General features: G+C 41.5%; 2 protein-coding genes and 1 non-coding gene across 3 annotated transcripts; 2 read left to right on the plus strand and 1 right to left on the minus strand.

Moving 5' to 3' along the window:
* Window positions 1-76: 76 nt before the first annotated feature.
* LOC121808197 (transcription factor bHLH144-like) lies at window positions 77-3132 on the plus strand. The gene is made up of 4 exons (XM_042208587.1): window positions 77-234; window positions 876-1013; window positions 1449-1631; window positions 1937-3132. The coding sequence occupies exon 4, from the start codon at window positions 2195-2197 to the stop codon at window positions 2900-2902; it is 708 nt and encodes a 235-aa protein (XP_042064521.1). The 5' UTR covers window positions 77-234; window positions 876-1013; window positions 1449-1631; window positions 1937-2194; the 3' UTR covers window positions 2903-3132.
* Window positions 3133-4267: 1135 nt separating this feature from the next.
* On the plus strand, window positions 4268-4347 carry TRNAL-UAG. Its single transcript has one exon. It is a non-coding gene; the product is annotated as a tRNA-Leu (tRNA).
* A 608-nt stretch (window positions 4348-4955) lies between these two features.
* On the minus strand, window positions 4956-17265 carry LOC121808721 (peroxidase 43-like). Its single transcript, XM_042209314.1, has 5 exons — window positions 17059-17265; window positions 16811-16987; window positions 16299-16461; window positions 16087-16228; window positions 4956-5226 (listed from the first exon to the last, which is right to left on the minus strand). Exons 1-5 carry the CDS (start codon window positions 17263-17265, stop codon window positions 4956-4958), a joined length of 960 nt encoding a protein of 319 aa, XP_042065248.1.
* Window positions 17266-18602: the final 1337 nt, after the last annotated feature.

Consider the following 18602-nt stretch of genomic DNA (forward strand, 5'->3'; position numbering starts at 1 on the left):
AAATCCCCCATCCCACGGCCCTCCTTCGCCTACTTTGACCCCCCCACCCCCCAACTCTCACTCATCCCCATACTTACTGCATTTAATAATCTTCACAAGCCACTCCACCACTACTTTTTTCCCATCTCTCCCAACAATAATAAGTACTCATCTCTCTAAAAGTCTGCTTGCTCGTTATCCTATCTGAACGACTAAATCTGCTCTGGGTTTCTCTAATTTCTGTTTTTTTCTTGGGTAATCTTCGCAGCTCAGCTCATGTGATCTCTCCTTGATTTTGTTGATTGTTAGTGTGAATGAATTGATTTGTTGAATTTTGGGTGATTTTTTTTGGATTTCGGGGTATTTTGTTTATAATCTATTTGCGAGCCTTATGATTTGCTTAGATTTTGGGGTTTCTACTTTCTAGGATTGTGATTGGTTAAATCAATCTGGGGTTATGTGTGTCTCTAATTAGTGCTTATGTTAGCTAATTAACCTCTAATTCTTGCAAGTTGTAACCTTTTCTTGTCTAATTTTGTTCCTGTATATTAAAATGTTGCATCTGAGATCAGATTTATTCCCCTTTATGAACTGTATAAACTATAAACATTTATTGAAGAATTAGGCTTTTTTATGGATGTGATTTTGCGGTGATTAAGTTTCTGGCTTATTGTTTCTGAGCCTGAGATCTGAAGTATTGTGATGAATTCTCTCTCACATTTTAGATTCAATGCTTTCAAACCTGAGATCTGAACTACTGTTGACTGTTTTATATCTCCTTAATTCTTTTAAACAAATAGTTGATTTTACGATTCAATTGTTATGCTGTTTGTATTTATATATCCATTCCACAACCGGTATTGATTTGTGTTCGATTATGTTTTCTCATGTGACAGAGAAGGGTTAGGTGCCAAACAATTTAAACCTATTGAGCTGAAGAAGTAGATCAACATGCCGTGGGCTCCGAATTATTTTGGGAAGTGTATGCGATTGGTTGTGTTTTTTCTCGTTATCCTATAAATTGCTTTCTTTCGGTGAGTTTCTCTGTTTTCATACTGACATTTAGTATTTGTGCATACTTCAATGCTTGATTTAAATTTTAAATTTGTATATAATGCTTAAATGTGTCTTCGTTGTTGTCTTATGTGGCATCTTGAAACCCGTTGATATTTTGGTTTGCCTGAAACATTTTTTTTCGTAGGACCAGTATGTGTGGTTTTACATTTTAGGATTTCCGAAGAGTTGTTTGCATGCATGTCTTTGTTTGAAGCTCTAGTTCATGATGTCTCATGTGATTTTGTAGTAAACATAAAAGTTTAAATCTTAATTGAGATCAATAAACCTTAAATTTCCTTTCCTTGGATGTTTTTTAGTTGTTGTGTGGATGCACTGCTGATTTAGTTGTTTTCGTCTTTTGAGTAATCTGATTTACTTCATGCCGATAACCTCTTTTGAGTTTGTTTCTGCAGATAAGTTTTCTTGAGCTGCCTTGTTTTGGTTGACTCGTCTACTAGCTGTATTTTGTTGTGGTGGGGGAAGTGAGAATGCACATTGCTGTTTATCGAAAGAAAAATCTGAAAGCAAAACAACTGGGACAAATTAATATGAGTATTGGAAGCATTGCTTTTTACCAATTGATGCAAGTTCGACAGGTTAGTGCTTCTTTCGTATTGTACATCATTTTGTGTGGATTTCCCTTTGCAGTTTCACATGATATGCTAGTGTTATGATCAATATTTTAGATTGATTTTGCATCTTCGGTGTATCATTTATTTTTAATGTCTCATGATTGAGTTTTAGTATTGTATTTATCTATGTGCGTGAATTTCGTAGTGAAGCTGTTTTCTTGCTTTTGCTCGATGTTACAAGATGAATCATACAACCTGCATGGTTAAATCTACTAATGTTCTGCTTAATTGGCTTCTAAACTATTTTCTTGCTTATCTATTGCTTGCAGGCCGAATATTTCCGTCAGTTGCTTAAGCCTGTTACGTAGTCTGGCCATTGGGATAAACCTTTGTTATCATTTGGTTTGAAATCAACTGAGAACTTGTTAAAAATAGTGTGCACCATTTAGCCTCGATGGATACAACTTAGTTCTACCAATAGCCTTTTGTCAATAATTTGTTCCTTTCCCTACACTCTGTCCAAATTCGAAACCCAACCCAAACCGTTTTTGTTATTTGTTCCAGACCTACTTTCTAGACTAGCTTTCATGCATAGCCACCAGCCAAACTTGCCTCCAAACTGGATGCCCCCTCTCGCTGATCAAGTGGGCTATCACACACAAAATGCTCGTATGCCCTCTCTCTTTGACGGGCTTGTTGCCCCTGACATTATCAACCCATGTATGCCTTTTGGCAACATTGATATCCAACCTACAAATGCCTGTCCGAGAAACTTCATAATCTTTGACCAAAACAAGAATCGAAGCCAGATCATGCTCCACCCAGAGATAAGCTCCAAAATGTTCTATCCCGGTTTTGGTGCCGAGACGGCTCTCTTCCAAGAGACCGTCAGTCTGAAGGAAGCTAACGATGAAGGAGAAGCTACAGCATCTCAACTGAAAGAAGATTCGGATGACATTGATGCTCTTCTTGCTACGGAATACGAAGAAGACGAAGAATCTGGCGATGAAGTGAGCACAGCGCGAACAAACGCTCCCTATGAGTGCAGCTCCCCGGATTCATGTTCGAACTTTGAGTCGGTGTCCAAGAGGAGCAGGTCACTGTTCAAGAAGTCAACTGAGAGCCGCGGCAACAGCAAGAAACGCCAGAGTGTGAGGAAGATGGTGAAGGCGTTGAGAGGGATTGTGCCTGGTGCTAACCGGATGAGCTCTGTGGCAGTGCTTGATGAAGCTGTTCGTTATCTGAAGTCCCTCCGTGTGGAGGTGAAGAAGCTTGAACGAGTAGAGCTTAAATGACGACGCCCATTGTGCCAGGTTAGCTAGCAAGATTGCCAATAAATTTCTTGCCATATTTGTAGTTTTAATATAATTATTGTGTAGTAGGTTTGATGATTGCCTAGTTTGTCTTTGATGATGCTATGTTTAAATTTCTTATTAGTATGTAATTTCTGTAGCAATGTAGTAACTCAAAACGAAGTACTCCTCTGTAATCTTGAATTTGAATTTGCATTTTATTTCCCATCTTAGTCGTGATGTTATTTCCATAACTTCAAAAATCCAAATATTACTATCTGAGTTTTTTATACAAATTGCTTGTATTTAGTTTTTGAAATTTAGTTTCTTTTTAAGTTTCATGGATTGTAGATAAGTTAATTGAGTAATTCTAATCATATCCTCTATTATACTACTCACTATAACATTACATTTGAAATTATTGCTGAAAAGTATGAACATGAATTTTTCTAATGTTCAAAATCCAATTACATTGCTAATAATGTGACTCTACTCTTGACTAACTCATAAGCATATGCCACTAGTTTTATAGGAGTATACTATACTAACCACCTCCCATTACAAGTTTAGTAGAAAATTAAACCTTTAAACCAATGACACTATCTTTCCTTAACTTTTCGTATTCAGATTAGCAAAAAAAATAAACTGCTACTCCATACTACCTCCTTCGAAAAATAGAAATTCTTGAAACGCCACGAGTTTTAATGTAGAATTGGTAAAGTAAAATAGAAGAATTAAGGCAAGAGAGAAAAAGTAGTGGAAGTAGGGTTAGTGGATTGTGGAATCCATGTCCTAAAATAGAATAATTCAAAAGTTTTTTATTTTTCATGGACAACCCAAGATGGAAATAGTTTCTATTTTTAGACGGAGGTAGTATTATTTTAGTAATTTTCAAACAAATACTAGTATTGTAGTAGTATTTCTATTGTTTCTCTATTTTCTGATACACATGAATCTATTTTGTTTCAGTAATCAATCCTACTTGTTCTTATAGATTATAGGCCTAAAATTGTTTCACTAATAGAGTAATAGTATCATAGATTGGCTGGCATGATTTCCACGATAAATTTATTTATACGACAATCAGAAATTTACAATGATTAAGTTGCAGATTAATTTACAATGATTATATTTAGGAATTCAAAACACAATATTTTGGTAGCTACTGTATTAATTTTAAACATTTCACAAAAATCATCGAAGTAATTTTTTAATCTGGTAGTACAATTTTTATTTATGTTCAGTTATTAAAATTTATTAAGTGGTAGTACTAAAATGTTACGGAGAGTTGTTTAACTATGTATGTACCATAAGTTGCATGCATAATTCTTTAGACCATTAAATGAAACCCAGAAAAGTAAAATGTCCGACAGTTTGGCCGAGTGGTCTAAGGCGCCAGATTTAGGCTCTGGTCCGAAAGGGCGTGGGTTCAAATCCCACAGCTGTCAATTATTTGGTTGCAATTAATATTTTTGTGCCTCCTTTTCAATCTTCCATTTTTTTTTTCTTTTATTCAAAGTTTTGATTAGAAATTTATAATAGCCCTTTTATTCTGTAATAAGTTTTTATAAGGAGACATTTTAAAGATTGAGAGATATATTTTTCTCAAAAAAATTGCAGTAATTTACTGTCGCATTTCAGGTATATAAATTTACGTTTGATTAAGTTTGAGAACTTAATTACATGTATTAATTCATTTGATTCTTAAAATCCGTTCCCATTGGTTTAATTACTCAGAAAATTAAACAATTGGAATCTTAAGTACACCCTAATTAGAGAAATAACATAGAAATATAATTCGGCACAAGAAATAATGAAAATCTTTCAGTGAGGATTACTCAACATCCCAAACAATGAAATTATAAACATGGCCCAATTTTATAATTAGGGAGGAATAAGCCCAATCCCGCAATAACACATACCCCTGAAACAAAACCAAATAATAATAATAATAATAATAATAATAATAGAAGTGTTTTCATTGTTGAAACATTGAATACAATGTTTGCAAAATTTCATTAATTATTGTCTCATGCTCCTCTCATCTCTTTAATTATTATCTCGTGTAATATTCTCGATTGAAAGCATTACAAATTCGTCTAATCTCCCCATTTGTCCCAACCTTCACCTCAATCCGGCCCATCTTCACAAGTGCCTTTGCAAAATCTTGCCCAAACTGCGACCCTTTGGCGTAGAAATCCACCACTGGTTTAGTCAGACCATCGTCGTAGAATCTAGCATCAGATGCTAACACGGCATATCCATTCTTGATATTTCGAAAGGGTTGATTGTCAAATCTGTCTCCCGTCACTGGATCCATAGGGATCCTAATGATGGGATACGAACTAAACAACTAAACAATAATTGCGAGCCCAATAGCAGTGACGGCCCATCAGCCCAAAACCCAAGAAAGAGTATCAGTTCGGCACAACCAAAGAGTTCGGTCATAGCCTATAGCTCGGTAAAAGTCGACCAATCGAGCTCAACTCTCAGATCGGCAAAAGCTGATATCAGTTCGGCACAACCAAAGAGTCCGGTCACAGCCTATAGCTCGGTAAAAGCCGACCAATCGAGCTCAACTCTCAGATCGGCAAAAGCTGATCGGCAAAGTTCAGTAGTTCGGTCTCAGTATTCGACCGAACAAGGAGATAGTGGACCCATGCAGGATCTCCACGACCTCCATTACACCCACGATCTATTTAGTGGTATTAAGCAGTTATCAACCCCACTACCAGGGCTGCAAACCACGATCTTAGTTCGAATGTATAAATAGAACTTAGATCAGATAGACCAGGGTTAAGCTCTCTAGATCCTGAATCTTATAGCAAATCAGTATTGTAATCTGTAAGCGAGACCAAGCAATACAAATTTGCCCTCTCTTCTTCCCGTGGACGTAGATTTACCTCAGTAAATCGAACCACGTAATTTCCCGTGTTGTGATCATTTATTACTTGCATTTATTCCCATCAAAAATTCGCCACATCATCACTGGCGCCGTCTGTGGGAAACAGAGAACCAAAACTGTGATAAAAGCGAGTTTTTGATCCTTTTCCACCAAAAAAAAAAAAATGCATACCAGATCACATAATACCCGTACTTCCGTCCGTGATGAAGGTGAGGAAGCTAGTCCAGCCCGCAGGTCTGGAAAACAGCCTCGGGAGAAATCTGCCTCCAGTTCTCACGGTGAAAGAACAAACCACTCAAAAAGTCATCGCACCGAGCCTCCCCAGCAGCTCGCTTTGAATGAGGCTGTCAAGTCGTTCTTGGCTGAGAAGCAGGATGAGTTCTTAACATTCCTGCAAAAGAGCCAGAAGCCGGAGAAGAAAACGGCGGATTCTCCCTCCCCCTCCAGACATGAAAGTCACTACCGCAGTAGTGTCGCACCTTCCAGGAGAAAGAATCCTCACCACCGACATGTTCCTTCTCCTCCTTGTTACCGAAATCACAGGAGAACTCCATCTCCACCATACCGGAGAGATGTCGGATTCGCTATGTATGGAGCGCTGAAGACTCCATTCTCGGATGATATCACCAGAACTCCATTGCCACAGAATTACCGAACTCCGTCAATGACTTATGACGGGTTAGTGGATCCTCATGATTTCCTGGGACGCTATCAGTATAATATGGCGAACCAAGGTCTCAATGAGGTTCACATGTGTAAGCTGTTTCCCGAGCTGCTTATCGGGAACGCAAGAAGGTGGTTTGACAGCCTCCCTCAAGGGAGCATTAGATCTTACAGAGATCTAATGGATGCTTTTCACAGGAGATTCTTCCAGAAAGCGGAAGCCCGAATCACTTCGGCTCAGCTGCTTTCTATACGTCAAGGTCGCGATGAAAAAATTAGCGACTTCATGACGAGATTCCACAAGGAATGCCTACAAGTAGATGATCTCAATGATCTACTTGTCATTTCGGCATTCCAAAATGGAATTCTGCCCGGAGCTCTCTACAGAAAGCTCGTTGAGTGCAGTCCGCAAACAGCTCAAGAGATGTGGGACATTGCGGACCAGTTTTCTCGTGCCGATGAGGCAGACCGTCGAAAACGGTCTTTAGACAGCTCATCCAGAGGAGACAAAAAGAAGCCCGATCATAGCGATCAGGGGCTTCCTCGCCGAACTCCTTTTGAAAGAATTCAAAGGGCACCGGTACAAGGCAGATTGGGACCACGTCTCGATCTTGAGAAACCGCCCGCTCAGTTCGTACCATTGAACAAGTCGAGAGCGGAAATTTTCGAACTGCATTCTGATATGTTCCAAAAACCAAAGCGGATGACGAAATCAGCCACGCGCCGAAGTCAGGATACGTACTGCTCCTACCATCAAGACCACGATCACGATACCGAGGAGTGCCGAAATTTGGCAGCAGGTATTGATGTTCTTGTGAAAGCAGGGACGTTAAAAAAATACCAAAGCAAGCTGCCGAAGAAGAATAAGAAACAGGGAGGTGCGAACTGCGCTCCTCAGGATCCTAAAAGGCAACAGGATCCCGAAGACGATGACGAGCCGCAATATGACGGAGTAATCCAGACTATTGATGCTCTCCCAGCCGGGAAGACTAAGTCGTCTCTAAAAGCAGAACGCAGAGGCGTCAATCGAGAGGAGCCTATGCATAAAAGGCTGAAGAAGGAGGAAGTAATCACGTTTTCAGATGCAGATCCCGTCCCGACCATTTCTCCTCATCAAGACGCGATTGTCATTCAGGCCGGAGTGGCAAACAAACTGATCCACAGAGTGTTTGTGGAAACAGGAGCGTCGGTTAGCATTCTTTTTAAAGAATGTTTTGATAAACTGGAAGTGGATCCAGCTCGGCTCAGTCCGGCCCCACTTCCTCTGAAAAGTTTCGCCCAGGAAGACACCCGCCCTGAAGGTACTATCAGCCTTCCGATTACGGTGGGAAGAGCGCCTACTAGCTCCAGTACGATGATCGAGTTTTTTGTGGTAAAAGCTCGGTCCCCGTATAACATCATCCTGGGAAGAGACTGGCTCAACACAGTTCGGGCCATTTGCTCTACTTATCACCTCACAATCAAGATCCCCACTAAAGGAGGGATTGCAGTCATCCGAGGTGATCAAAAGAGAGCAAAAGAATGTTTGCAGATTGCGCTTAAAAGTGCCGAGCAATCAGATCGGCACCATCAAGCATAGCAATCACAGCAGCCGGAGTCAGAGGCAGGCGAAATGACCGAAGTCACACCGGAGCCGAACTCGATGACAGTTCAGTTATACGAAGATGATCCATCCAGAACGGTGAAGATCGGTTTCGCGGGAACACCTCTGCTCCGGGAAAAGACCATCCAGCTCCTCAAAGAGTACAAAGATGTCTTTGCGTGGTCTCCGTTGGACATGACCGGAGTGTCTTCCGAGGTAATTACACATCGGTTAAATATTGATCCTTCAGTCCGGCCTATAAAACAGAAGCAAAGACTCTTTGCGGCAGAAAGAAATCAAGTCATCCATGACGAAGTCCGCCAATTACTGAAAGCGGATGTATTATTCGAAGTAAAATATCCTTCTTGGGTGGCCAATCCTGTGATGATCAAGAAAAAAGGAGGAGGATGGCGGATGTGCATAGATTTTACCGATCTAAATAAGCACTGTCCTAAAGATTGCTACCCCCTTCCGAACATAGATAAAAAAGTAGAAGCTTTGATAGGCTTCGAAATTTTCTGTTTTCTTGATTTGTATAAAGGATACCACCAAGTTTTAATGGATGAGAATGATGCTTCAAAAACGGCTTTCATTACTGACTTCGGCATTTTTGCTTATAAAAAGATGCCATTCGGTTTAAAGAATGCCGGAGCCACATATCAAAGGATGGTAGACAAGCTATTTCGGCACCTGATCGGAAAAGAGGTTGAAGTCTATGTTGACGACATAGTTGTTAAAAGTAGAAGCACTTCGGATTACGAAGACAATCTCAAATCAACTCTCGACGTGCTCAAAAAAGCCAACCTCAAACTCAATCCCCAAAAATGTACCTTTTTGGTAGATTCGGGAAAGTTTCTGGGTTGTTGGGTTTCAAAGGACGGACTCAAGGCAAATCCCCTAAAGGTTCAAGTTGTTCAGAACATGGCAATGCCGAAGTCCATACATGATGTGCAAAGGCTAACTGGATGTCTAGCCGCACTGAATAGATTCCTTTCCCAAGCAGCCGAAAAGCAACTGCCGTTCTTCAATGTTTTGAAGAAGGCACCGAAGTTTGAGTGGGGAGCCGAACAGAAAAAGGCTTTTGACGAACTCAAAAGTTATTTAGCCGAACTCCCTATTCTCTCTGCTCCAACAGATGCCGAAGTGATATTCTTATATTTAGCGGCATCAGATCAAACCATTAGCGCGGTACTTGTACGAGAAGAACTCCTAAAGCAGCGTCCTATCTACTTTACAAGCCGAGCATTAAGAGGTCCCGAAACAAGGTATCAACCTCTGGAAAAAATTGCTCTGGCATTAGTAAATGCAGCAAGGAGACTGCGGCCATATTTCTATGCTCACAAGGTATGCGTCTTAACCGATCTTCCACTTCGGCAAGTTTTGACTAAGCCTGAAGCATCAGGCAGAATTGCCAAGTGAGCCATAGAGTTGGGAGAACATTCAATAGAATATCTACCTCGGAAAGCCATCAAGGGACAAGCCTTGGCAGATTTTCTGGTAGAGGCAAAGTTCGATCAAGCAATCCCTATTATTGCCGAACAGAAAAGCCCTACCAATGATGAACCAACACAGCCCCAGGAACCCGAAGTAGAGCCGCCGGACTGTTGGATTGGATTCGTAGATGGAGCTTCGAATAAGACGGGGAGTGGAGCTGGTATTCTACTTATCGCTCCCGACGGACACGAGGTAACTTATTCACTTCGGTTCTTATTCCCAACCACTAATAACGAAGCCGAATACGAAGCCCTTCTTGCCGGACTTCGGTTAGCGCAAAGTCTATTTATCAAATCTCTCAAAATCCATTGTGATTCACAAGTCATAGTGAATCACATGTTGGGTACAAGTGAAGCCCGAGATGAAAGGATGAAAAAATACTTGGACAAAGCGCAAAGCATTAGCCGAAGTTTCTCTTATTTTCGGATAATCCGCATTCCCAGAGCGGAAAATGGCCGAGCAGATACTTTAAGCAAGTTAGCCTCATATCCGAGCTCAAAAGTGGAGGAATTACCGCACAGAAGCATTGATGATGCTGAGGTACTTTCAGTAACCAGCTCGCCGAACTGGATGACGCCAATATCAAAGTATCTAGATCAAGGACAACTGCCCGAGGATAAGAGAGAAGCTCGGAAAATCACATGCCGAGCACTTCGGTATGAACTTCATGAAGGAGTCCTATATAGAAAGTCCTACCTTCAACCGTTATTGCGATGTGTAGGACCAGAAGAGACGGACTACATCCTTAGAGAAGTTCATGAAGGATCGTGCGGCAGCCACATCGGAGCTAGAGCTTTAGCTAAAAAAGTTCTGAGATGGGGATATTATTGGCCAACTTTGGTACAAGAAGCAGTACAGCTCGTTAAGAAATGTACGAAGTGCCAAATCCATGCAAATATCCCAAGGATGCCGCAGACCGATCTATGTGCTATGCAAAGCCCTTGGCCTTTTATGCAATGGGGCATAGACATAGTAGGACCACTACCACAAGCTCCTCGGCAAATGAAATTCTTGATCGTTGCCGTGGACTACTTCACAAAGTGGGTGGAGGCTGAACCATTAGCTACGATAACGAGCTCGAAGGCATTGGATTTTGTTTGGAAGAACATAGTTTGCCGATTTGGCATACCCCATATCCTCATTTCGGATAATGGGACTCAGTTCACCGACAAGACATTCAAGAATTGGTGCCAAGAGTTGAATATTCAACAGCGGTTCACTTCGGTCTCTCACCCACAAGCAAACGGACAAACGGAAGTAACAAACCGTATTTTGGTGAAAGGATTAAAAGCTCGGTTAGAACAAGCCAAAGGACAATGGGTAGAAAATCTTCCTCAAGTCCTATGGTCTTACCGAACTACACCAAAAACCTCCAACGGTGAAACTCCGTACAGTCTAGTGTACGGCACTGAAGCCGTAATTCCGGTTGAGATCGGCATACCCAGCCCCCGAACACTCAATTTCTCAACAGAACTGAATGATGACGGACTGAGAGCCGAACTAGATCTTGCCGAAGAAAGAAGAGAACTGGCCTGCATAAAAGCAGCCAAGTACAAGGAGCAAGTAACCCGGTATTATAACCAAAGGGTGAAAAAGCTGCAGTTTCAAGTGGGAGATCTCGTATTGAGAAACAATGAAGTAAGCCGAGCAGAAAAGCTGGGCAAACTTGAACCCACATGGGAAGGTCCGTATCGGGTGTCAGAAGTCCTGGGAAAAGGGTCTTATAAATTGACTCACATGTCAGGAGAACAAGTACCCCGAACATGGCATATTTCCAACCTCAAGAAGTTCCATTTGTAAGAGACAAGGTCCGGTCAGTCTTGTATCTAGTTCGGTCCTAGGGATATGTGCTTTCATGTTTCTATTTGTCCTTTATGCTGGTCGTTTTATAAAAGTTTAAAATCTTTTTGGTCTTTTTTATTTGTCTTTATGTGCGTTTAGTCTCTATGTGCGTTTTGTCTCTTATAAATGTTACTGAGGTATATTAATCTTTAAAGGCTGATCCCCTTTTTAGATCATGTATTAAAGACAATTGTGAGTCCAAGCTTCTAAGGAAGATACAAGACCACAATTCAGCTTAAGAAACAAGCAGTTCGTCTGAAACGGACTGCAATAAGCCGAAAACCACTTCGGTCAACCAGGGAAAGTCCAATCCAAGCGATAAAACTCGCCAAATTAGGACACAAAGGGAAAGTCCAATCCAAGCGATAAAACTCGCCAAATTAGGACACAAAGGGAAAGTCCAATCCAAGCGATAAAACTCGCCAAATTAGGACACAAAAGGAAAGTCCAATCCAAGCGATAAAACTCGCCAAATTAGGACACAAAGGGAAAGTCCAATCCAAGCGATAAAACTCGCCAAATAAGGACACAAACTAAGTCCGGTCAAAGAAGAGTTTTCTTCATAAGACCGAAGACGAGTCCGGTCAAAGAAGAGTTTTCTTCATAAGACTGAGGACGAGTCCGGCCAAAGAAGAGTTTTCTTCATAAGACCGCGGACGAGTACAATAAATGAAATAAAAAATCGCTGAACTGTAAATACGCAGTGATAGAAGCGAAATGAAAAAATTTCATTTATTAAGTCTTGTTCGGCATACAATTTCGCTGCCCTACGAGAAGGCGTTACACCATTACAAAGGACTATTCTACTGTCCACGGTTTCTAAAGTTGAGCCACCTATCCAAAAAATCCTCATGATGCTGAGTTCGGGTGTTCCGAACAGTTGAAGAATAAGTAGGTCGACGAGATGCTCTGATCGACCTACCGCCCCTTCCCTGAGTCCGGGAAGTTCTAGCACCTCGGCGGCGAAGAGTCTCTTCACGAAGCATCCGCTGATCTTGCTCACTCATAATCACAACTCCTCTACGAACTTCAGGGCGTTCTCGTCTTGACATTTCCGGTTGCTCCGGAGTCCGTTGCTGACTTGGAGTACGTTCTCGTCTTGACGTTTCCGGTTCATCCTGAGTCCGTTGTTGGTTTGGAGTAGAATCTTGAGCAAGTGGATTAGAGGTTTGAGTTGGAGTGTGAGCATCTGTTGGCGGGAAACGCCTAAGGAATCTCTCGATTGAGGGACGCCGGGAAAGAATGATGTCGTACCGAGAAGCCAAGCGCCGCAATGACTTCACAACTTGTTGGCAAGCCGAGCTCTCCAGCGCATTGTTCTTCCGGAGTACATGAAGCTCCTCCCACAGTTCATCAACTTGATTCTGAACTTCAGATATAGTCATTCCCCCGCGCCCGCAGATGAAATCCTCATATGCAGTCCTCTCAGCGATGACAGTGTTCAGCTCGGCCTCCAGATCTTTCTTTATGGACTTTAAGTCCTTATTGTTGGACTCCAGCTCCACTAACCGAGCCAAGAGTTCGTCATACTTCACCTGGTCATCTATGGCTTTTTTCTCAGCTTCGTTTAAAGCCGAAGAGTATAGCCGCTTCCAGTGAAGTACCTCCAGCTCCTTAGAGTTAAGAATACAAAGCAGCTATGTCAGTTCGGCATTTCAGTTTACCGAGCAGGCAGTAAACCACAACAGGAGTAAAAGAGATTACGAAAAGCTATAAAGAAGACACGAGTGTAGAAAGAAGAATTTTTTCATTCACAAGAAAAAATTTTTACACAAGGAGGGCTTCAAGTCCATTTTACAAGGAGAGAGAAACTAAACTAAGAGAAGGGAGACGAAATCATACTCCGCCAATTTCGTCTCCGGCTCCTCTGTGGGTTTCAGCCTCCTTCTCCTTGTCTACTTCGGCTTCAGCCTCGGCCTCCCTACTCCCTCCAGCCTGCTCGGTGCCCCCATCGCCGATCTGCTGCACCTCCTGCTCGGCATGCCCGTCGCCGGCCTGCTGATCCGTCTGCTCGGTCTCCTTGCCGGCCTCGTTTTCCTGCCCACCCTCTTCGTTAAAGATTGAAGCGGGTGAAACAGGTCCCAAGGAGGCAAAGATGGCCTCCATGTTCTCGTCCCGGTCAGCGCGGCAGTTACGGACTCTTTCAGCAGAGAGCAGGACCGAGGAAGAAGCAAGCTCCTCAAGGAGCGGCAGACTCTGGAGACGAGCTGAAATCTCTCGGCCATACAGCGGCAGGACGACTTCGGGTCCCTGCCCAGCGTTATCGGTCATCAATTTCAGCAGATCACCGATAAAGGCCGAAAATTGATTGCTCAAAAAGAGTTTCTCCGCGAAAACACGGAGAGCCTCCCCCTGAGCAACCACGGCGGCAGCCTCCCTCTGTTTAGATTGCTCTCTCTGGATGATGAGCTGGTTTTTGGCACGCTGAGCTTCATCCTGAGCCGAGATCCTAGCGGCCCTTGCCTTCTCAAAGTCTGCCCGAGCCTGTTCGGCCTGGTGACGAGCAGCATTCAACTTCCTCTGCATCTCAGCATAATCGTTGGACGCTTTGGAGAGTTCAACGGCGACGAGCTTGGAGAGCATATTGTTCCTCTGAAAATGGAAAAAGGAAAAAGTCAACAGAGGGGCCACAAAAAATATAGGAAAAAAGCAAGGCCAGAAAATCAAGAAGAGAATTCACCTCTACAAAGTCCGTTGGCCATGCAAAAGGCTCACAGACATGTTCCGAAGGGGCCGCCAAGACAATGTCTTTCTCCGGCGCTCGTGGGGGTTTCTGAATCTTCCCCTTCCCCTTTGCCGAAGTCGACTCCGGCTTTTTTGGATCCGAAGAAGAGGTCTTCTGCCTTTTCGGATTCTTCTCGGCATCAGACGCCGAGCCGGTGGCTTTCTGTCTCTCCGGCTCATTAGATTCGGAGGATTTGCGACCGAGCTTGTTTAGCATGTTCACTGCCAAAAAGCAAGAAAACAAGGTTAGTCTTCGTCGTTAAAGCAGTAAAGCATAAAAAAGAAATCCTCACCCTCAGTCTCTTCGTCCGAAGACGAGATATCGAACACGAAGTCACCCTTGACGAGCTCAGATTCCGAATACTGTTTCCTAATCATGGGAATCTTATTGAGCTCGCCCTCGAGCTCGTCCAACGGTTCTACCCGAGGATGAGGAATTACGGACTTCGGCCCTCTCCAGGGAAAGTCCGGAGCCGCTGTCCTATTGTAAAAAAAGAAACGATTTTGCCACTTCGGCCATTTGGTTTTACAGAATGCTCTGAAGGGCTGTAAAGGGATCAAGTAAAACCAGGATCCCTTTCTCTTAAACTGAAAGAAATTAAGGATTGCTCTCAGAGACAGATCCTTTTCTAGTCTACGCAGCTCGGCAGCAAAGGCCGATAAGTGCCTCCAAGAATTTGGAGTCACCTGACCTAAAGGAAGTTGAAAAAAATCAAGAAGCTCTACAAAGGCAGGGGGAAGAGGGAAACGAAGCCCGCATTCTAAGCAGGCTTCGTAAACGGTGGCATAACCCTCCGGCGGCGAGTTAGCCCTATGAATGTCGTCGGGAATCACCACTAACCCCCCAGGAAGAAAATATTTTTCGTGTAAGGATATCACAGTATCCTTACTCAAAATGCTGTGGAAATATTCTACCGTCTTCTCCCCGGACCTTTTCCGGCCAGAAGACCCCTTACCCCCCTTCCTACCACTACCTGATTCAGAAACAGATTCAGAAGAAGAAGACATGATTCTTACTCTTTGATGGTCGAAAGTCTGAAGAAATTCTTGAAGAAGCGGAAGAATATTTTACGAAAAAGAGAGAGAATGCAGAAGAAATAATCGCAAAAGTGTTCCAATGATGAAGAAAGGAAATATTTATCAGATTCGCAGAGGCATTTCAAATTCATCGCACCGTTTCAAATCCCACCTTTTCTGGATTCTCTGGCCGGATTTGCTGTCACATTTAATGCAGACACGTGCAGAGCACGTCCCCTGCCTCCCCCTTACACTTATCCAAAATGCCGAAGTGATTCACTTCGCTTTTCGGGGGGGGGTGGTGATGGGATACGAACTAAACAACTAAACAATAATTGCGAGCCCAATAGCAGTGACGGCCCATCAGCCCAAAACCCAAGAAAGAGTATCAGTTCGGCACAACCAAAGAGTTCGGTCATAGCCTATAGCTCGGTAAAAGTCGACCAATCGAGCTCAACTCTCAGATCGGCAAAAGCTGATATCAGTTCGGCACAACCAAAGAGTCCGGTCACAGCCTATAGCTCGGTAAAAGCCGACCAATCGAGCTCAACTCTCAGATCGGCAAAAGCTGATCGGCAAAGTTCAGCAGTTCGGTCTCAGTATTCGACCGAACAAGGAGATAGTGGACCCATGCAGGATCTCCACGACCTCCATTACACCCACGATCTATTTAGTGGTATTAAGCAGTTATCAACCCCACTACCAGGGCTGCAAACCACGATCTTAGTTCGAATGTATAAATAGAACTTAGATCAGATAGACCAGGGTTAAGCTCTCTAGATCCTGAATCTTATAGCAAATCAGTATTGTAATCTGTAAGCGAGACCAAGCAATACAAATTTGCCCTCTCTTCTTCCCGTGGACGTAGATTTACCTCAGTAAATCGAACCACGTAATTTCCCGTGTTGTGATCATTTATTACTTGCATTTATTCCCATCAAAAATTCGCCACATCATCACTTAACATTTTCATCCCCGTACTTAGGGCACAACCGCTTCAACTCCGGTAGAAAGCGAGGATTGATCTCTGGGTCGGAATTATTTGTTGCGTTATAACTCTTTTGCATGAAGAAACATGCGGCCGTCCCAATCGTATGTGCCCCTACACGTGCAAGCGTATATTAATTATTTATTACATAGAGATGAAATGTGACAAAAATAAATATTTATACCACTAAGTATGATAAGTTCTTCATTTGAAAGACCCTTCTTTTTGAATATGGCTATGAATGAATCGGCTGACTCATCAACTCTTGGCATAGCAACAACAAGCTTGGAGTCTGAAACTCTACCATCTCTTTTTCCAGTTTCAACTTCATAAATTGGTCCTCCAACCTATACACACGCATAATTTTCAATGTGAAAATTTGTTTTCATAGAAAAAGAACATAAATAGCCTCATATGTGTCCAATATTATGCTTCCCCGTCTTCTAAAAATAAAAATTTGTGAAACGATACTGATTTTAATGCATAATTGGTAAAGTAACAAAAAAAATAGAAAAAAAGTGATTGAAGCATTGTTAGTGGATAATAGGTCATACCTCATTAGAAATGTTTTATTTTTAAAAAATAGAAAGTTTTCATTTTTAAGAAACGGATCAAAATAAAAATAATTTATACTAGTAGTATTTTTCATAGGACAAAGAGGGAGTGGCGGTAGTTTTTCAAGTGACTTAGGAGAGCAACAGCATCTCTAGCGGCCAAGGCGACGATGTCAGAACACGAGACAACCCCGGGGCACTCATTCTCAATTAGCTGTTTCGCTTTCGCAATATAATCAAAACCTTTGATACCTAGATGTTCGGCGGCTTTATTCTCCGACTCAGGTCCATTTTCGATCAGGATGGAACTGTCGCAACCCTGCAAAGTTAGACCAAAATTGAAATCAACTTACAAATGCATGCCAATAGTGAAAAACGTGAAATTAAGACCTCGACGAAGCAGTCGTGAAAATGGAGACGCAGAAGAATAGGCGGCGCTCGTGGATTGGAGAGAGTGGCTTCTTTCACGACGGATTTGACAATGGACTCCGCATTAGGGCATGTCTTGGAGTAGAAACCTATTTGGAGCTGCGCTTGTGCTTTAGAGAAGGTGGTGGTCACAAATAGCAAGAGAAACACCAAAATTACACAATTCATGACTCAGCTTAATTTGTTTTCAAATAGTAAATGGTTTGCAAAGAAGAAGAAGATGAAATTGTTTCATTGTTTGGGTTGAAAACATTTCTTAAATAGGTGATTCAATGGAGAGTCCTCTCTAATAATTCGACTTACTGATACGAGCATTATTTAGTTAGTTAAATTAGAGATTTGCGTATCTTTTCCACATCTTTGTTTATTTGCGTATCTTTTCCATATCTTTGTTTTCTTGTTAAGTAAGTTAGTTATTAGCATTATAAATATGAGTTATTGTAATCATTTGAGAAAACAATCAAGAATATCAATATTATCGTTCATTCTCTTCTCCAAAGTGAGAGACCCGTCTTGCTCGACGGGACTTGCCCGCGACAGACATTTATCAATCGCCGATCTACGGACGCCGATCAACCCGATAGGAGGTTTATCCTATCACTTACACAACGTTTTCCACGATTTTTGGTTAATATGCTTGAGATTGAGATAGTAAATACAATATGAATAAAAATAGTTATAAATATAACCATGATTTCCTCTTCAATTCAAAATATATATATATATATATATATATATATATATATATATATATATATATATATATGGTTTTGATCTATGCAAACTCATTCTTAATACAAAAATGCAGAACCAAGCATACAAAATTTATTTTTAGGTCATTGTAAGCTTATTTTTACGTCATTATAGTAAGGATGACATGAAATGATCTTAACATGACCTCAAACTCAAAATTTATAATATGACATAAAACTGCTTTACAATGACCCTCCGTGTTTTTGTTTAATTATTGACCATTGGATTGTCAAATCTCATGGTCAAGATTTGGTCTGGATTTTGTATTGAGATCAAGTTTTGTATTGATCATTTTCCTATATATATATATATATATAAAAGGGTGCATTATAATGATAATCCCAATTTTCGTAATAACCCTATAACTAAATCTGGACCACACATTTTTAAAATCACGTGGTCTAGATTCAAATTTAGATTTACTTCATAAAAAAAAGCACGGGGGTAAATATGTCATTTCGCTCACGATAAAATTTACGTATCCAAACTTCGCTCATTTAATTTCTGAATTTTGCTCATTTTATCATTTTATCAGTCAGTCAAAAGTATCATTTTATCAACTCAGAGTATCATTCTATCCGGCAAAACTATCATTCTATGCAATAAACCTAACATATATCATTTTATCATTTTATCAGTCAGTCAAAAGTATCATTTTATCAACTCAGAGTATCATTCTATCCGGCAAAACTATCATTCTATGAAATAAACCTATCATTTTATCACAAAGCAGTAAACGTATCATTTTATCA

The sequence above is a fragment of the Salvia splendens genome, chromosome 6, assembly GCF_004379255.2.
Source record: "Salvia splendens isolate huo1 chromosome 6, SspV2, whole genome shotgun sequence".
Taxonomy (NCBI): Eukaryota; Viridiplantae; Streptophyta; class Magnoliopsida; order Lamiales; family Lamiaceae; genus Salvia; species Salvia splendens.

Bases quoted from the DNA above. Each gene is read 5' to 3' on its own strand.
- LOC121808197 (XM_042208587.1), top strand. From the start codon at position 2,195: ATGCATAGCCACCAGCCAAACTTGCCTCCAAACTGGATGCCCCCTCTC.
- LOC121808721 (XM_042209314.1), bottom strand. From the start codon at position 17,265: ATGAATTGTGTAATTTTGGTGTTTCTCTTGCTATTTGTGACCACCACC. The intron at 16,229-16,298 runs GTATAAATATTT...TTGCACGTGTAG, and splicing joins AGAACTTATCATACTTAGTG to GGGCACATACGATTGGGACG. The intron at 5,227-16,086 runs GTGATGATGTGG...TCCCATCATTAG, and splicing joins TACGGGGATGAAAATGTTAA to GATCCCTATGGATCCAGTGA.